At 52.3% G+C, this 18,396-nt stretch overlaps 1 protein-coding gene across 1 annotated transcript; it reads left to right on the top strand.

Annotated features, from left to right (window-relative positions):
- Positions 1-1,845: 1,845 nt before the first annotated feature.
- On the top strand, positions 1,846-2,701 carry MIF (macrophage migration inhibitory factor). Its single transcript, XM_028528266.2, has 3 exons — positions 1,846-2,078; positions 2,229-2,401; positions 2,507-2,701. The coding sequence occupies exons 1-3, from the start codon at positions 1,971-1,973 to the stop codon at positions 2,571-2,573; spliced, it is 348 nt and encodes a 115-aa protein (XP_028384067.1). The 5' UTR covers positions 1,846-1,970; the 3' UTR covers positions 2,574-2,701.
- The last annotated feature ends 15,695 nt before the right edge of the window (positions 2,702-18,396 follow it).

Genomic DNA, 18,396 nt, shown 5'->3' with positions numbered 1-18,396 from the left:
CTTATTGTGTTTATGCAAATAATCAGGCTGAATTGAGACTGGATTTAATGCAGTTAATGAATTGGTCTTGGTTGGCTCTTTGTTGAAAATGAGGGTGATTTTAGGGGAGAAAAATTGTGTTTCAATAGAGTCTACAATACACAGTTATGGATGTTAGGTTGTAGTTCAGTTACTTGTCTTCAAAGTTTTATTTTTTAGGTATAAAGAGAACTGGATCCTGAATTTTTCTAGCTTTTGCCCCAATAATATTGAGATTTGTAGCAATTTGTCTCCATACTCAGGAAATGCTGATTCCCGACACCATCACCACCTCCTTCCATGCCCAGGCCTCATCATCCTGCTGACAGAGAGCAAGGATTTCTTGGCCCTGAAGGAAAACGTCACTCCTCTTCAGCAGAAAGCAACTCTGGAAGAGATCCTGCACCTCTTTTCTCTGAAAGAATTCAGAGCCAGAATGTGGTAGACAGTAAATGTTAAACCCAGCTTGTTACTCTAACCTGGTTTTTCTCTCAAAACGAGAGCTTGCATGTTAAAAGTTTTTAAGTATACTTTACAGTTTAGCAGTTTCAGTTTTCACGTGGCCCTGACCCCAAGGCCCCAGCTAACCCCAACTGCGCAGACACAGGAATTCAGCTTACAAAAAACCAGATGGCCAACTCAAGGGCACTGACCATGAAAATTCATACAGGGACCAATAAGGACACTGCTTGCATGTCCACAGACCCCGCCCCTGATCTCTTTGTTCTACTTTCCTTTTCCCTCCTTATAAAAACCTCTGCACCCTGGCTGGTGTGACTCAGTGGATTGAAAATCAGCCTGAGAACCAAAAGGCCACCTATGTGATTTTGGGCCAGGGCACATGCCTGGGTTGCGGGCGGCGTCCCCAGTTGGGTCCGTGAGAGAGAAAACAGATGGAAATTTCTCTCCCTCTCTTTTCCCCTCCATTCCCCTCTCTTGAAAAATAAATAAAATCTTAAAAACAAAAACAAACAAAACTTCTGCCTGCACCTTGGTGTTAAGACGGGCTTTGGGACCAGAGTCCCCCATTTCCTGAGGCAATCACTGAAAGGGTCAGGCTGGTTTCCCAGCTGGCCTGACTGCCCCAGTGGACTGCTGCCCCTGCTGTTACCCCTACTCAAGTGCTATCCCTCAGCTTGATGGAAACTCTCTCCCATCTCGCACCTGACACACCTGACATCAGCCATAATGGTCGGTGGTCAGACTGACCCTCCTGTAACCTGGGAACGCCCGGGCTTGTACCTAACCCGTTGTCCCCACTCACATCCGGAAACCTTGAGGCAACAGCCCAGAAGAACAAGAGACTAACCCCTCCTTCATTCTCCTACAAACCTCGCACTTTTTCTTTTAAAAACCCCATTCTTGCCCTGGCTGATGTAGCTCAGTGGATTGAGTGTGGGCTTTGGACCAAAGGGTCACTGTTAGATTCCCAGTCAGGGCACATGCCTGGGTTGTGGGCCAGGTGCCTAGTGGGGGCCACATGAGAGGCAACCACACACTGATGTTTCTCTCCCTCTCTTCTTCCCTCCCTTCCCCTCTCTCTAAAAGTAAATAAATAAAAAAAAACTTTAGAAAAAAACCATTCTTGAACCTGGGATGGTTAAACTTCCACACTTACGTCCCTGTAACATGCGTGATTAAATGAAAGGACTGATCGACGAGGGACGGGCAGATCCCCAGGTAGGAAATGGCTTTCAGGAGGTGCGCGAAGCCAGGGACTTTCTGGGGAAAAGGGTGGCTGACCCTATTCGAGTCTCTCGGGCGCCCCGCCCGCAGCGGCAACGTCACCAGCCACTGGGGCGGGGCCTCCGCCGGCGGTGGCGTCACAGGAGGCGGGGCCGCGGCCGCACTGGGGCGGAACTGGGCGGCCGTCACGTAGCTCAGGTTTCCTAGTCGTTGTCGCGCGCGCTTGTTGGTTCTTGTGTCCCAGTCCTCCCCGTCCTTCCGCAATCATGCCGATGTTCGTGGTGAACACCAACGTGCCCCGCGCCTCGGTGCCGGACGGGCTCCTCTCCGAGCTCACCCAGCAGCTGGCGCAGGCTACGGGCAAACCGGCCCAGGTTTGTCGGGGAGAACTGGAAAAGGGGGTGCCTGCCGGCCGAAGTGGGCCCAGGCTGGGGCGGGAGAGGCGGTTTCGGGCGGGGAAGGGTCAGGGGGCGCCTTGGGCTGGCAAAGACATTCAGGTCATCTGACCGCGCCCCTTCCCCCAGTATATCGCGGTGCACGTGGTTCCGGACCAGCTCATGGCTTTCGGCGGTTCGAGCGAGCCGTGCGCGCTCTGCAGCCTGCACAGCATCGGCAAGATCGGCGGCGCGCAGAACCGCACCTACAGTAAACTGCTGTGTGGCCTGCTATCCGAGCGCCTGCGCGTCAGCCCGGACAGGTGCGGGGGACTGGGGTCACTGGGGGTGGGGGTGGGGGACGCCGGGCGCACAGCTTACAGCCCACGACCACGCAGATTGCTCAGCTCGATTTACATCCCTCGCAGGATCTACATCAACTACTATGATATGAACGCAGCCAACGTGGGCTGGAACGGCTCCACCTTCGCCTGAGGGCCACGCCATCCCTGTCCAGCTGGACCAGACCCCAGACCTCGCCGCCACCAGTATTTGCCCATCCTGCTCCCAGGGACCTCCCATTTTAACGGTCGGGAGAAATAAATGGTTTGGAGACCGTGGCTTCCTTGGACTTGGCTTGTGGTGGAATCCGTTCCTGGCCAGGGCAGTGACTGGGAACGAAGGCTCAGAGAGGGCCCCCTAAGAATCTGCTGCCCTTGCGCTTTGACCAGCCTTGCCCTCTGCTCCCCTAGAAGGAGGTCCGGTTTTGGTTGGCATCCTGCCTGGGGCCACAGACCCAAGAATCAAACTTGAATGAGAGCCTCTTAGGGCTGCTTTGTGACTCCAGTTGAGTCTGTTCCCACTCATGGTGCAGGGCCACCAGGGATTTAGGGCTGGTGGGGAAGAAGGGGGGTTGAAGTCCAGATCTGATTGGCCTGGGTCAGAGATCAGCTGGGCTTGGACCTTCTCTTGGCCTCATTTTTCTCCATCTTCCAGATGAGCAAAGGGTATCCTGGGGAAAGAAAGCCTTTCCCCTCCAACCCAGGTCACTCTGTGCTAGGTTGGTGTCCCAGTTTATAACCTGGAAAAATCTCATTGTTTTGGAACTTTGGAAATTGGTATCAAGGCCCAGTATGACTGGGGACCCGGATTACCCCTTTGTGGGGGTGCTGCTAGGGCAATTGCAGTGAATGCCCCTGGGCCACAGGGGCCTTGGCTGCCCTGCTGCCCATCCTCCCAGCCCGGGAGTGTTGCCTTGGGCCAGAATACTTCCCCACCCCACAGTGTGAGAGCCTCCATGTACCTTGGCAGTGGATGCCAAGCAAGGCCACAGGCAGTGACAAGTTCCTTCCTTAGGATGACTCCCAGTGGCCCAGCCCATCCCACACCCACAGCCCTTGCTCATGTGTCAGCTTGTGGCATCACTGACATCCCACAGTCGTGAGCAAGAAGCTCTCCTGGCTCAGCCTCAGTCAGTTCAGCCGGGGACATCATAGATTCACTTCCAGAAAAGCACCTAGAAGGCAGAATCAGCTTGGAGTCAAGGGGGGTGTGACCCGTCTTTGGGGGATTGATTCTCTTACACAAAGGTCTGTGAGGGGCTTTCTCCAGCTTACCTCATTCTGTCCTCCATGGAAGAGCTGTGGAACCTCCCCTTTGCCTCCCTGTTGGGGTCAGGAGCATGGCCCCAGCTGCAGCCAAAGGTCCTACTCAGCCTAGCTTGTGGGCCTGGGTCTCAGCACCTGCCACTTAATAGGCTCCTACCTATCTGTGCCTGAGCCCTGGCCTTTGCCACATCACCTCGGCTCTCGTGTGCCTCCAGTCCCCCAGTTCCTAGCGGGACCTCTTTCCTCTGTGTCAGGCCCCGTTCTCCCTGGCCCTCAGCCTGCACCACGGGTGGTGGTCATGAGGGAGCAGGGCAAAGGTCTCTGATCGTTCAGTCCAACTCCTTCGTTTCACAGATGGGAACACTGACCCTGGGTTCCCTGGGTGCGGCACTGCTGGGTGTGCCACCTCCCAGAGCCTGGCTGTGTGTTCATCCTCACTATCGCCAGCTCGAGTGTTTGCCTGAGTCCACACCTGAGCAATGAGTACCTCTACAACTAAAGGTGGGGGACTCTGACAGCCAAGGAGGCAGGGCAGGCTGGGCCTCTGCTGTGTGGAAACCTGCTGTGTGGAAGGCTGGAGGGGCTCACAGGAGTCAGGGGAGTGGAGATCAGCCTGCTCCCTGCCACGAAGCTGGAAGCATGAGGCTCTGACCAGCCTGGGCATCTGCAAGGCAGTGGCACCTTGGAAAGGGTAGAGGGATCCACAGTCTTGACCCTGCCCACCATGCTCCCAAGTTCCCTGCAGCTAGTAACTGGCCCTGCCCCTCACCCCAGTCACCCCCTGGCCAGCCTCATTTCTTCCCAAGCGTGGGCTCCACCGTCCACCTAGCAGCCTGTTCCTCAAATGACCACCCTAGGGCCCACAGGAGTGTGGTCAGCATTCAGGATGGCAGCAGAAACTAATTTCCAAACACTTAAAAGTGACGTGTGGAACAGATACTATGGGAAGATGCTGTAGGAGCACAGACTGCCACCTGCTCTCCCTCTCTCCATCATCCCGGTGGTACCGTGTCATCTGCTGATAACTACAGGGTAACACACAGTCCTCCCAGCCCCTGTGTGCAGGCCCTGGCACCTTGTGGGTGCTATTTCTTCTGCATGGAATACCTATTTCCCCATCTGCCCCCTGATGGGCACCCCGGCCACCCAGTATGTGATGACACCAAAGTCCCTCTCCCTCCAGGCTTTGGCTTAAATCCCCTGAGCTGGGGTTCTCTCCGTGTGTCCTCCAGCATCCTGTGGGTGTTGAGAGAAGGTTGCACCCGGCTTTGTGACCTTTGGGCAGCAGTGCAGGCCCCCTGCCCCCGACCCGGGCCTCCCAACTCCCCAGGCATGCCTTCACTGCAGAGGTCCCACTGCCCCCTGCCCCAGCCTCAGCCAAGACCCCTCCCTCAGGGCCCGCCTCCACCCAGCTCCTCTCAGTCTTCTGCCTGCTTCCCTTGAGAAATTGGAGTCTGCCTGCTCTGTTCCCGCTCTGGGCCTCAGTTTCCCCCATCTGTGAATTGAAGGGATTCGCCAGATGTCCTTCCTACCTATTGATGCAACCATGGAGCCCGATAGGGCATCTCACAGTCTCAGGGGCACAGAGGGTGGGGAAGGATCAAGTAAGGGGCCTGTGGTCAGGTTTTCATAAACTGTGAACCGCCTTCCTGGGACTGTGAGGGAGTGTGGGCAGGCAGGTGTCTTGGAGGCTGGCTCCACCCATAGTTGGGCAGTGCTGGAGGTGGATGAGGGAAGACCGCCCGGAGTAGGGCAAGGTTCTTGTGGGGTTGCAGCTGAAACCCTCACTGTGGACCCTGACTCACACCAAGGGGCCCGCCAAAGCACAGGAGCTGGTGGCTCGGGCCGTGGGGCTAGCTCCCCTGCTGCCTCTAAAGCAACAGGTACAGTGCAGGGTGACCCCCAGGAGCTTAGGAAGTTTCTAGCATTTCTGGGCTGCTGATATCTTCCTTGACTCTTCATGTCACTGGTCAGCTAAGTGCTGACCCCCCAAGCAGTGTTTCCGGAAAGTGTCCTCCTGCCAGCCCACCCCCCTTCCCAGCAGTGGCTGAGCAGTGGCAAAGCCAGGTCCCAGCCCTCGGGGGCTCCCCGTGAGAATGCTGCAGATCTAGGATGGGGATGTGTGAAGGAACACAATGCAAACCCACCAGCCACTTGCCCAGAATTCCCTTCCTAGTTAATTAAGTGAGCACATGCCTCAAAGAGACAAAAATTGCCAGTTTCCAGAAATTGGCTCTGTCCCCTCACTCCCGGAGCCTTGGCCCTGGTCTGGGGACAATAGGGCCTGGACGACTCCATAGTCTCATGGGTCCAGCCCCCAAAACATCCAGACAGGCCTCTGAATCCAAAAATTCCAAATGAGAAGTCTCATCCCCCGCATCCCCTGTGACCATGTCCCCCTGAGACCTGGTTTCTCATGCACCTAATTTTATTCTCATTTTAGTGGGTGATATATTCACATGGCTCAATTCAAGGCATTCTAAGGAACCCTTCCTGGCCTCTCCCTCCGCAGGGTAACCCTCTCTCACGTCCTCCTAGCGGCATTTTGTGCGTGTACAAGTGTATAACCCCATCCCCAGCCCCCCCCCCCCCGCTCATGGTAGCGTAATCTAGACAAGTTTTGCCTTGTGCCTTTTTAAAAAACACTTAAAAGTCTATCTTGCCCTGGTTAGTGTGGTTGGAGGGTCATCCTGTAAGTGAAGGGTTGTAGGTTTGATCCCTAGTCTGGGCACTTATGAGCCCCGGTCCAGACACACACGGGAGGCAACCAATTGATGTTTCTCTCTCACATCGATGATTTTCTCTCTCCCTTCTTCTCTCTAAAAGCAATGGAAAAAATGTCCTTGGGTGAGGAATATACATATACCATCTCAGTACTTGAAGAGTCTCCACTATTCCCTGGCTAGGGCCAGGATAGACCATGATTCCATTCAACTAGCACCTATCATGAACGTTTGTGCTGTCTCCAGCCTTCAGCACCTAGCCCAGCTCTGCCGAAGCCCACGCCTGCGGAAGCATGCCTGCAGGATAGGCTCCTAGAAGTGGGACTGTTTGGTCAAAGGCAACGATGCTGTTGCAATGTGGCCAGGTGTCCCTCTCAGTTGGCAGAGGAGAGGTCTGTGGTACCACACGGCTGGGCACTAGAGGCCCTCCCAATCCAACTTTTGACTTCGCTGTCTGATGGGAAAAGTGCTTTTCTCTCAAGCCAGGAGGTTTAAATTTACATTTCTCTTTTCAGTTGGTGAACTGCCATTCCTTTTCCCTGTTTTGGGAAGTAAGTCAAATCCTCAAGCCCGTTTTCCCAGTGGAGTTTTTGTTTTAAAGCTCTTTATGAATTAGGGAAATTAACCCTTTGCCATGAGTTGCAAATATTTTTCCCTGTTTGTCATCTGGTGCTTGACTTTGGGGGCAGGCTTGGGAGACACACTTGTCAAACTCTTCTTCTGGGTGTGTCGTCTTTGGGCTTCCCCCATTCCGTGATTATCAAAACTGTTTCCCATGTTTTCTTCCACAACTTCATGTGATTTCATTTTGTTAGATTTTATTTATTTATTTTTAAAGAGGGGAAGGGAGGTAGAAAGAGAGGGAAACATCAATGTGTGGTTTCCTCTTGCACGCCCCCTACTGGGGACCTGGCCTGTAACCTGGGCATGTGCCCTGATTGGGAATCGACCTGGCGACCCTTTGGTTCTCAGGCTGGCACTGAGCCACACCAGCCAGGGTATGTAATTTCATTTCGACATTTATGTTTTTGCCCTGTCTGGAGTTCCTCTTGTCAGGTCTGAGTTGTGGCCTCTTGTTTTTATTGTAAATGCCACCCACCTCTCCCCTCGCTGTCTGTTAAATCACCCATTTTACCCCACAGGTGAAATGACACTTTTACTTCAAATTAAATCCCTTTTTGTATTTGGGTCTACTTCTGTGTTGGGGACCACCCTGCCTGGTCTCAGGAATCTGTGACTGCCTATAACTATGGCTGAGTAAGAGGCCTCTGAACCAGGAGACACTAAAGAGACAAAACTTATTTCCCTGGCATGAACGCTGCCTGTTCCTATGACTCATTCCTTTTCATGCTTGAACGTCAGTCAATGATGGGTAACGATTCTCTTGGATAGAGAATAAATCTAAGACAGACGCATTCACGAAGGAATGACAGGGACGAGACTCGAGGGGCTGTGGAAATAACGGGGTGATCAATATCAATCACCAATTTGGCTAATGCCTGAATCCATGAGAAATCCAAGTCTCCCAGCTGCCTTTGTCTCCTCTGCCCAACTCAGGTCCCTTGGAAGGAACAGGGGCAGTACAGTTCAGACCAGAGACCAGAAACAGTGGACTCCCGGGGAAATCAGGCCTAAGACAGAATATGAAAGACCCTGTGAAACCTGCTTGCTGGAGGATGCTCTTTAATGAGAATATGAAGTCACAGGCAGGAAACAGAACTAAGCTTTAAGTCCTGTAGTCTTTTTAAATGATAAAACCCCCAAATCTCTGGCTTAGGATCCCAGTAGGAAATCTGCCAGCACCTTTTAAAAGCTAACTACTTGTAATTTGCAAACTGTATTGGTATTCAAGAATAAAACCCTGCTTGTGCAGGGGGGCGGGGTGCTTTTCCACTTGGGAGAGTGGCCACTCAGTCCCAACTTCTCCACAGAAAATTGCCTGTTTCTGTGTATATTCATTTCTCGTGTTTTGACGAGCCATCCTCGGCGTTGCGTGACCACTGCCGGCTGGTGATCACATGTCAGCTGGCGCCCAACGTATGGCACCGATTCAGGACCACAGAGGTGGAGCCCTGTTCAGGACCACTTGGAACCAGTGGCTACGAGCCGTTGCTGTGGCCAACGCATCAACTTCAGGTAAATTTACGCGTAATCAGCCCAGGTAAGGGCCGACGACCCTGTACTCTTTCTCGGGCATGTTGTAGGATGCGTTGAATTTCCAGGGAAGTAGGTTTCTCCTTTCCAGGTCATTTCTCTCTTTTCTCGACCGCCTATAATTGCGTAAAAAAAAATTTAACTCTCAAGTTTGGGAAAACAAACAGTTTGCCTTGAAAAAGTAATCAGGTGATCCGTTTTGGCCAGTTAAAAATAAATAAAAGGAAGCTTTTTCTTTGTTTTTAAAAGGCAAACATGGGTTCTAACTTATCTAAAGGGCAAAAAGCTTTTCTGCGTATATTACAACAACTTCTTAAAGAGGCAAAATATAAGGCGAAAGAAAAGCATCTGGTTCAGCTTTTGCAATCTATAAGAAAATATTGTCCTTCATTTCCTGATAGAAGGACGCTAGACATTGATATATGGGGAAAAGTGGGTGCCAGGTTGAAATCTTTGCAAGGCAATGATTATCTCTATTGGAGCGCACACCTTTGTAACCTGGAGGCTGGTCAGGGATACTCTCGAGCCCATTTGGGCAAGGAAAACAGATCTAACCGAGGAGGAATCAGATTCTGACAATGACACGGTGTGTGATTCCAGAGAGCAGATTACAGGGCCCCATCTTCTCCCCCACAAAGAAAGCAGGTTAAGGGCCCCCCCCCCCCCCCCCCCCCCCCCCCCCCCCCCCCCCCGCCTTCACTCCCAGGGAGGAAGCAGGTTAGGGAGGCCCCGCCTTCACCCCCACCGAGAGGCTTAACGCAGCCGTAGGGGGAAGGCAGTTCCTCCCAAGTGAGCAAGAAAATTCAGACAAATCCCCCGATAGATCCATGGGGAAAGTCCTCCGCCAGGCAGCGGAGAAAGGAGACTGGGAGGCTTTGTCCGCTTACCCCATTATCGTTAGGGGACAAAGGAATGTCCACGAGGCCCTCCCCTTTCCATTTTATAAGGATTTGAAGAGAAGCATCAAAGAGAATGGACTCTGATCTCCCTATGCCAGTGGTTTATTACAGGCTATTACTGATAGTTATAAGATGGCTCCGTGTGATTGGTACGTTCTTGCCAAGGCAGTTTTAACTCCAGCTCAATACACTGTCTGGTATTCAGAATATTGCCAGCGAGCCAGCGTGCGGGCCCACCAGCAAAGAAGGATGAGGCCTCCGTCGACGGCAAGGGCTGAGACACCATGGAATGTTCCCAGTGGGCGTGTATCTGTTACATGGGAAGGCATTAAAGTTCTCAATACTCAAGCTGACAAAATTCTTAATGAGGCAAGGGTGGAAGACACCCCGGAGGACAGGTTTCTTGCTTATCTAGCAATACTGTCAGCCAAATCAACTAGAACTTTGCTTTTAATTGCCATTATATTTTGCCTAGCGGGGCAAGGCCTAGCTGCTAAAGATACTGCCTCTTATATCTATTGGGGTCACATTATCGATCCACCGGTGTTTAAGATGCATACCTGATGGAATGTTGAGCCTCCTTTTCCCACTAGCGATACTCAGTGGACAGGAGGAGTGTGGATGCCCCCTGATGGCCCTTTGGAGGAAAACAAGCACTGGTTACCGGTACCTAAAAATACTTTTTATGTTGCTGAACATCTACCAGCTTGTTTCTCTGTTCTTCTGGATACTTTATGCTTTCCTCTAAAGGAACAGCTTTACGCTGCAAGCAAAGAACAGTGCAGCACTCACTATCAACTTTCCATGATTGCCATAGTTGGCCTACGTGTTAAAGAGGGGGTTTACCATACTTCTAATCTGCCTTTGGTTCCTCCTTGTACTTTAAACAATAATCGTAAAGATTCAGCCTATTGGTCTTTATGCAGGGGACCAAATGCCACTGTTGCTTTTCTCCCCAAAAGTCCTTTAATGATAGAGAACTGGGGAGCTGATTGGGGAATTTTAGCTAAGCCTAACGCAACAACAGTTCTGGCTCAGCCTCAAAAGGTCTATACTAATATGTGGGGGGAAGGGCCTGGTACCGGAGCACCCATTATTAGAATTGTTTCTCCCAACCACACTAGCCCATGGCATTATAATGGCTGGCTTCCAAGGCTGTTTCCAGCCTTCTTGGAAAATGGGCTTGCCTTTTATTACTAGAAAACATCTGTATATAAGGGTTAATTGTGACTCCAAGAGAGTTCCAAGATGTTGGTATCAGATTGACCCTCCAGAACAAGATTAGGTCATAGTTTGTACTTCTCACCCTTATTTGTTATTGGCAACTCCAGGGACAGCCCAGGTCTTTTATAATGAATCAGCAAGAATTTATTCTCTGCCTGTCCTTGAAAGCTCTATACTTCTGTGCCCCCAGTGGGTTCTCTGGATTTCATTTGTAACAGACAAGCTTGTTTTCAGACTGCGCCCACACTGGGGAAGGCAGGGTACCTTCCCCCACACCCCATTCGGGGGCCTTCCCTCTCAGGCCTCATCCTGGCCCCTCCTACCTGCCCTCAGTTTCCCCCGCTGCCTGCCTCCCCACCTGCTAAATGTCAACCCTTCTGGTCTTGCTCTCCTGAAGGCACTTGCCCACCGAGTCCAGCAGGCAGCCCGCAAGCACAGGGGCAGCAGATGTCTTGAGTATCAGGTAGGCGGTGTGCTCGTGTATTGCACAAGGCTGTCAGCAGTGGAAAGGGAGCTGTACCAATGCCACAGTTTTCAACTTGGCTTATGAACGAGGACCTCTGGGTGGTGCCAGAATCTTCCCTGAGGAGTCTGTTCCCTCATCTCATGCCAGTCGCTTTGCTGCGGAGGCAGTTCCCATGGCAACTGTTCCTTTAACACGAGATCCTCAATGGTATGCGTTTCAGATTTTCTCCAGGAGAAAAGTTGACTCTCTGGGTGGTGAGTCTCCTCACACACACATTTGCCCTCGAAAAATTAAGAGGATAACAATTTTGTTTATTAAATGAGCCCATTTCTTTGTTGTTCAGAGAGAAGTGAAAAGACCCTCTGCATTTAACCCCTTTGGACTCTTCTCTGCACACCCAGACTTCGATTCTCGCATTAAATCTGAAGGGAAAGGGGACAGGAGGGCCAGACTCCTTCCAAAGGACATATGGCTTTGCAGAGGACTGTGAATGAATCTGTCAGCGGAACAATGTGACTGATTATACCCCACCCCAAACACCTGGTCACAGCAGGTGAGCGACTCTCCATCTTTGAGCCCCATCCGTCCACAGGGCTCCCCCGCTAACACCGAACCCCGAAGGCGGGCCGTGTGCTGAGAAGCCCTGTTTCCAGGGCTGAGTGACTCAGTGATGGGACAGTTGATTCCTTGGTGAGTGGCAGGCAGTCCAGACAAAACACAGCCGCTACAAAGCAGAGAAGAATGTTTAGCCTTTGCTGCCCCTCTTCGCCGTTTCCGGGGTAGAGAGGAGGATCTCTGTGTTGATGTGGGTGCTGGTGGTCACGAGTGGGTACCGACGGCCAAAGGGGGACATGAAGAGTTTGGATTTACCCGATTTAACATTAGTGCCCGTGTAGCATCATGGCAGTAATGTCTTTACCAGACGAGCAAAACAGGATATTTACAATATATGCGGTAAGTATCGGTGCAGAAACAGACATTTTTCAGAATGGAAAGTGACCGTAGACACCACACAGAGCTTGACTTCACACATTCAAAGGGTAGCAGGCAGGAGCAGTACAGGGAACAAACAAGCCCAGAACATGTCACCCCGAATCTGGGAACAGATCCAAGAACTCGATGTGCAGAACTCGACGGAGAAAACTCACCCCCGAGGAACCCTGAGATCTGAGTAAAGAGGAGAGAACTGCCCCCCCCAGTTGAAGGCCATAAGGTAATGTCACCTCTCCCATGTGGTTCATGGTTCAACACGGTCTGCTGGAATTTCCAACAGATATTTGGATAGAATTTAATGGCCAAATATTTTTTTTTTCCTACTGTGCAACTGCTTCAGGGCCTGCAGCCTGTGGGCAGGGACCAGGCAATGGCCCAAGGCCACAGTTTGCTCTGGCATGGAGCACTCCGAGAGTGATGACCAAATTCTAACGTTTGCATGAGAACCCGAAGGGCCAAGAGGAGCCAAGACATCTTCTTGAAGAAAACAAGGTGGGAAAACTTGCTTTTCTGACCTCAGGATTTGTCACCTGGCTCCACAGTGAAGGCAAAGTGGCTTTAGGAGAGGCGCAGACAACAAACAGACTGATTGAAAGGAAACCCCAGAAACAGACCTCCCCATACATGACATGGTATGTGACAGGGGCAGCCTCGAAGTTTATGTGAAGATGGCCCTGGTCATTCAGGGGGTGCTGGACAGCTGGCTTCCACTAGGGGGAAATATCAGACTGGACTCCTACCCTTATAACAATCAGTTCTTCGTGAATTCAAGCCATAAAGACAAGATTATAAAGATCTTAAAAGATCAGCCATGGCTAGTGTGGCTCAATGCATTGAGTGCCAGGCTGTGAACTGAGAGGTTTCCAGTTCGATTCCTGGTCAGGACACAGGCTCCCATTCCAGGCCAGGTCCCCAGCTGGGGACGTGTGAGAGGCAACCAATTGATATTTCTCTCCCTCTCTTTCTCCTTCCCTTCCCCTCCCTTCTAAAAATAAGTAAAATCTTTAAAAAAGGATCTTAAAAGACCATGTAAGAGCATTATCAGCTTAACGTTTTCTTAAATGAGATACAGAAAGGACACACAACTAAGAAAAAGATGAACACGTCTGACCTTCTGTTAGTAAGACTGACAAGACGTGCTTTGGTGTTTTCAACTCCCATTATTGGCAAAGGGCTGATACCCAGAACATATTTAAAAACCCCCCCAAAACCTCCTGCAAACTGGTAGTAGACAGCCCGATAAGAAATTAGCCAAGGACTTTAGAAGCCACTTCATAAAAGGAATTATCCAAACGGAAGAGGTGTTCAACCTCAGTAGAAACCAGGGAAATGCTATTAAAGTCACCGCAAAATACCACTACCACCCAGTGAGTTGGCTACAATTAACGTGCCCACAAAACCACTCCTAGGCATGTTTCCTAAAGAAACTCATATGTGGACACAATCACGTGTCCATCAAGAACAGAATGGATGAATCAACTGTGGTACGTTCATGTCATGGAATGACACTACACAGCAGTGACACAAACAAGCTACATACACTCATATCACCGTGGATGAATCTCACACACGTAAGATGTGGAGCAAAAGATGTAACCTTCTGGAGTCAGAAGGCACAGGTGTACAAATGTACAAGGTGTACAAATCACTGCACAGCGCCCAGTCCCCGAACCAGTGTTGCTGACCAGCAGAGCTGCAGCCTGCACACACACGCGTGCTGACAGGGCCCGTGCACGAGAGGCCTCCAGCACTGCTGCTGGAGCCAGTACAGGGACCCATGACCCAAGCATCATCCTTAGTTGTTGCAAGGGCAGAGGCAACAATGGGAGGAGTTTCTACAGAGAAATCGACTCTGCAGGTGACAAAATGGACAAGGAGCAGTGAACTTCATGCAAGTGACCTTTACACGGGTTCAATAAACCCTTCGGCCGCTGACGGGAAAGACAGACTCCCCGCAAACTACAGCGAATAACCAGGGCAGGCTTCTGGATGCCCAGTTCCAGCTGTTGGAAGCAAAGGGGGACAAGTGACAGACAGGTGTCTCCTTTGTGCACTCAAGACAAATGCAAGGAGCTCCCCCTTGTGTCCAAGTCTTGCTTCAGACAGAACCCATCCTCCTTGGGCTGTCGCTGTGTCCTCTGCTCCAGAATCTGATGCTGAGAGCAATTTTGACAGCACGTGGAAGGGCCGGGCGAACCCTGGAAAGGCACGACAACCCAAGCACAGGGACGTGAGTCCCTGCAGCAGCTTCTCTTCCAGCAGACAAGGACACAGCGCTGGTGACTGACGCCCCTGAGCGCCACGTCCCGCGCTGCCCGTGAATCACAGCCCAACCGGGGCCGAGCATCATTCCCTGCCTAAGACCACCACATGGGCCAGCAGTTTACCCCACAGTTGAAAAATCTGGAAATAACAACCAAAATAAAAAAAGGATGCAACATACTGATAATACAATTTCATTTATTTAAAGTCAAAGCAGAGGGAACCCCAAACAACGTTGTTCAGAGGGCCGGGTCTAGATGATGAAACTGACGGAAGCCAGGAGATGATTTTCCCTGCAGTCAGGACAGTGGTCCCACTGCGGGGAGGGAGGCCAGTGACTGGGACGGACTCACGGGAATTGAGGGGGTGCTGCTGTGGGATTCTTTTCCTCTCTGTTCTTACAAGTGTCTGTGTTATATTTGTTAAACTGTACGCGTTCTTCTGTGTGTCATAGTTCACAACACCAATGATTACATGCACACGCAGGAGGACAAAGGGAAGACCCCCACTAGCATACTGTACAGAGGTGCTGCCTGACTCCCCTGTTCCTCTAAGGAATTGCCCCACTCCAGCCAATGCCCCGGGCTACCCTCACCCCAGCCCACACCCAGCCTCCCTGAGTTTCCAGCCACTGGTGCTCTTGCAGGGGTTAGGGGGCCCTTCCCCCTTGTCTCCTGTTTCCCATGAGGTGCTTCCATCCCTGGAGGAGCTCTCCAACCCCCATTCCCACCCCAAGCTGCCCCACCTGCCCCCAGCCCCTGCCAGGCCTGCTCTGCCACGTGCTCCTGCCTGTCCCCTGGCAGGTGCCATGACTTGTGCCAACTCTATGGCAGAGGCCCCGAGCCTGGGCCTGGAAAAAAGCAGTGTTCAGTTTAGGCCCCTTCAAACCCACATCTTGCACACTGGCTTCGAGTGTGGAGTCCACACCCATAACCCCTGTGAAGGCTTGGGAGAGGCTGGTGTGCACACAGGGACTTCCTGGGAACTTCGGGGTGCCCCACGATGCTTTGGTGCTGTGAACTGATGCATATGGCTGTGTGGTTGGCTTTTAACTAGTGGCCCTGGTGACAAGCTTCGTCCTGCTGCATGAAGTAGGGTCTGCATGGGGGTTTGACCTCAGCAGCTCAGGCAGTGCTTTGGGGGCGGTTACAAGCTCACCGCTGTGCTCTTCATCGGGTAAGGCCTTAGCAAGCTCTGGCTGCTGGGTTTGGTGTAAGCCTTGACCTGTGACAGAGACAATGGAGTGGATTTGGCTCCAGATGGCTAGAGTCTTCTGAGGGAGGGTGGGGGTGGGGGGTTCTCAGCCTGACCACATGTAGGAACTTTCAACTGCAAAGGCAGGGAGGGGCTGGAGTGCACGTGGGTGGGAATCTTGGGCCACCACCAGGAGGTGGCAACCTGTGAGTTCCTGCCGGAGTAGGGGCTGTGAAGGATCCCTCTTGCCCCTGGAAGTACCTCCTGGGCTCTCCAGAGTTAGTCCCCTGAGTTGGGAGCCTGAAGCCTCTTCCATGAAAGACTGGTAGTTTGTTATGGGCAACATTCAAAGGAATCAGGGCCATTAAGACAATGTGCCATTTTCGTGGGATGAGATAGAAAAACAACTTGATGAAATCACCGCACACCTCAAAGCCAGCAAGGCCGTGCAAAAAGCTTGGGCTGGGAGCCATCTGTCCCAGGGAGTCAGGGTCACTTGGGAGATCCAGAAGGAACTGGAATGGTCTGAGAAACACACCACAGCCTCACTCTTAGAGCAGGACCTGTGGAAAATGAGAGAGGCCAGCTATGGAAGAGGAATGTCCCACGTGAGGGGTGTGAGACAGGCTGGGTAGAGATGGTGTTGATGAGGCTTGAAGGGACCAGGCTGCACGGACCAACTCAGGGGACAGCTGAGCTTCTGCTGGGAAGAAAGGGCAAGCTTTGAGGAAGAGGCAGGACCCTACGGCCACCACCCCCGCCCCCATCCTGGGGGAACCAGGCGACCCAGAACACCCTGGAGGGGTTGGCTCTTCGATGCTGCAGCCAGGGACTCAGTGAGAACCAGAAGCCATCCCATGAGCTTGGCAGCTCTCAGAGGCTGTAGGACGGAATTTAAGAATGAGGGTCGGTGTCAAATACGGAGATGGTTTGGGAGTGGACAGCATAGTTACTGTGGGTGGGGGGTCCGGGGATTGCCTGGGCCCTGAGGCTGTATGTTTTAAGACATATGGATTAGGTCTCAAGAAGGGTCTGCTGAGCCTGGGCGGAGGCGAGCAGGACCAGGTGCCAGAGGGGATTGGGCCGGAAGTACAGTGGCCCCTGGCTGGTCTCTCCCGGGCAGAGCCATGCCGCCGTTTCAATGGTGGATGTTTGTGAAAAGCCTGGAATTGACTGGCTTTTCTCTCTCTTGCCATGAGAGACCCCAAGAGGCAAAATCTTCAGGGATGAGTAAAAAAAAAAAGTAAATATTTGGGCCAGGAAGCAAAGAGAAAATAAAAGGAGAAAAGACGCTGGAATCGAATAAAAATGGCTGGCCCTATGTGTGGTGAAGAAAAGAATCAGTCAGGAGTGCGCAGCCCTCCCCACCAGGACGTGTGTTCCAGAAATAAATGCCATTCCAGGCTGGGCATAAACCCAGTGGAGGCCAGTCAGTGCCCCAGGCCCAGTGGGCCGAAGCTGCTGCTCCTTGGTGCCACCCCCCTGCAGGGAGCATGCACTGGACACACGAAGATAAATGACACCCAATGACTGAGCTGCCCCCAGGGCTGGCGATGCCCATTGGTAGGAAGGTGGGAGTGGCACTGGTGTGCTCAGAGAGAGAGGAGCAGGATTGCCGAAGCTGCTCCCTGCCCCGCCCAATGTGATCCAGCAGGCCTCAAGCGGACCCTCCATTGGGTCAGCCTCCCAGGGCGTGTTTGGAGTCTGGGCTGTCATTCTCTTCTCTGTCCACCCTCCTCCCTTCAGGTGCCTGGTAGTTTCTGCAGGGGTCTGGACGCAGCAGGGAGAATGGTACCCATGGGGCTGAGTGCTGGATTCTGGGTGCAGCCAGCAGCTTGCAGGCACCCTGGGGGTTTCCCTGTGGTGGACAAGCCTATGAGGCTGTCACTCCGACAGGGTCGGAGTCACTTCTAGCAACTCCGACAGGTTAAAACGCTGACTGTGCAGGAGGACTGCTTCCAGCAGCCACTCAGCCCTCCCTGACCGCTGGGTGGGTGGTGGGCCTGGGAGAGGTGGTGAAGGCTGCTGGGCTTTGACGGATGGCTGGGCTCCCTGGGGCTGCTTCAGACTTTAATTTTTTGATCTTATGATTTTCAGTTTTTATTTTTTTTGAACTTTAACCTAGAAGGGCAAAGGAATTTAATTTTTTCGATTTGAATTTCACCCCGGGAAATTCACAGAGAGGCCATTTCTGTGTTGACTTTTTACTGGAGTGTCACCGTCATCTTGTCTCTTGGCAGAACGCCTGAGCCAAATTTGAAGTTAGGCCTAGTTTAGGATGAAAGAGAACAGGGCGGGAATTTTAGTTTAGGGTCTAATGTGCCCTTGGCGTTCAGTAACACCAGGCTGTGACCCATCCTAGGGCCCAGGTAGGGGAATCTGAAGTCCCCTCGGGGCCCCAAAGGCGGAGTGGCTGGAATGGGTGATGGTCTCCCCTCTGGGGGACCCCTTCTCTGTCCCTATCCAGCCACTCGGCTCAGCAAGCAGCAGCAATATCTCTGACCCTTGAGTTTGGGAAGAGAAAGGGGTCAGGCTCAGTTCAGCGCCTTTGTGTCCTCTCTTGGGGCCTGGTTGACCTTGCCACAGGGTGCCCTCTGTCCTATTGGGGGTGAGGCAGAGCGGGCTGCCTGGCCTGTGAAGGTCTCTCTCCATCCATCCCCTCAGGCCCCTGATGGGCTGTTGCGGAGCCACCCTGCCACTTAGCGCCCTGTGTCCCCACCCTTCCCCTTCTGGCTTCCTGCTCCTCTTCCTCCTCCTCAATGCTGCCGTCAGCTTCAGCTTCACCCTCCTGCCTGC

Source organism: Phyllostomus discolor, chromosome 13 (assembly GCF_004126475.2).
Source record: "Phyllostomus discolor isolate MPI-MPIP mPhyDis1 chromosome 13, mPhyDis1.pri.v3, whole genome shotgun sequence".
NCBI classification, from domain to species: Eukaryota; Metazoa; Chordata; class Mammalia; order Chiroptera; family Phyllostomidae; genus Phyllostomus; species Phyllostomus discolor.
The sequence above is the reverse complement of the archived record's forward strand: the minus strand, read 5'-3'. Positions and strand labels throughout refer to the sequence as shown.

Excerpts from the sequence above, each read along its gene's own strand:
- MIF (XM_028528266.2), top strand. The coding sequence starts at position 1,971 with ATGCCGATGTTCGTGGTGAACACCAACGTGCCCCGCGCCTCGGTGCCG. Across the intron at positions 2,079-2,228 it reads CTACGGGCAAACCGGCCCAG|TATATCGCGGTGCACGTGGT; the intron begins GTTTGTCGGGGA and ends CCCTTCCCCCAG. Across the intron at positions 2,402-2,506 it reads CTGCGCGTCAGCCCGGACAG|GATCTACATCAACTACTATG; the intron begins GTGCGGGGGACT and ends CATCCCTCGCAG.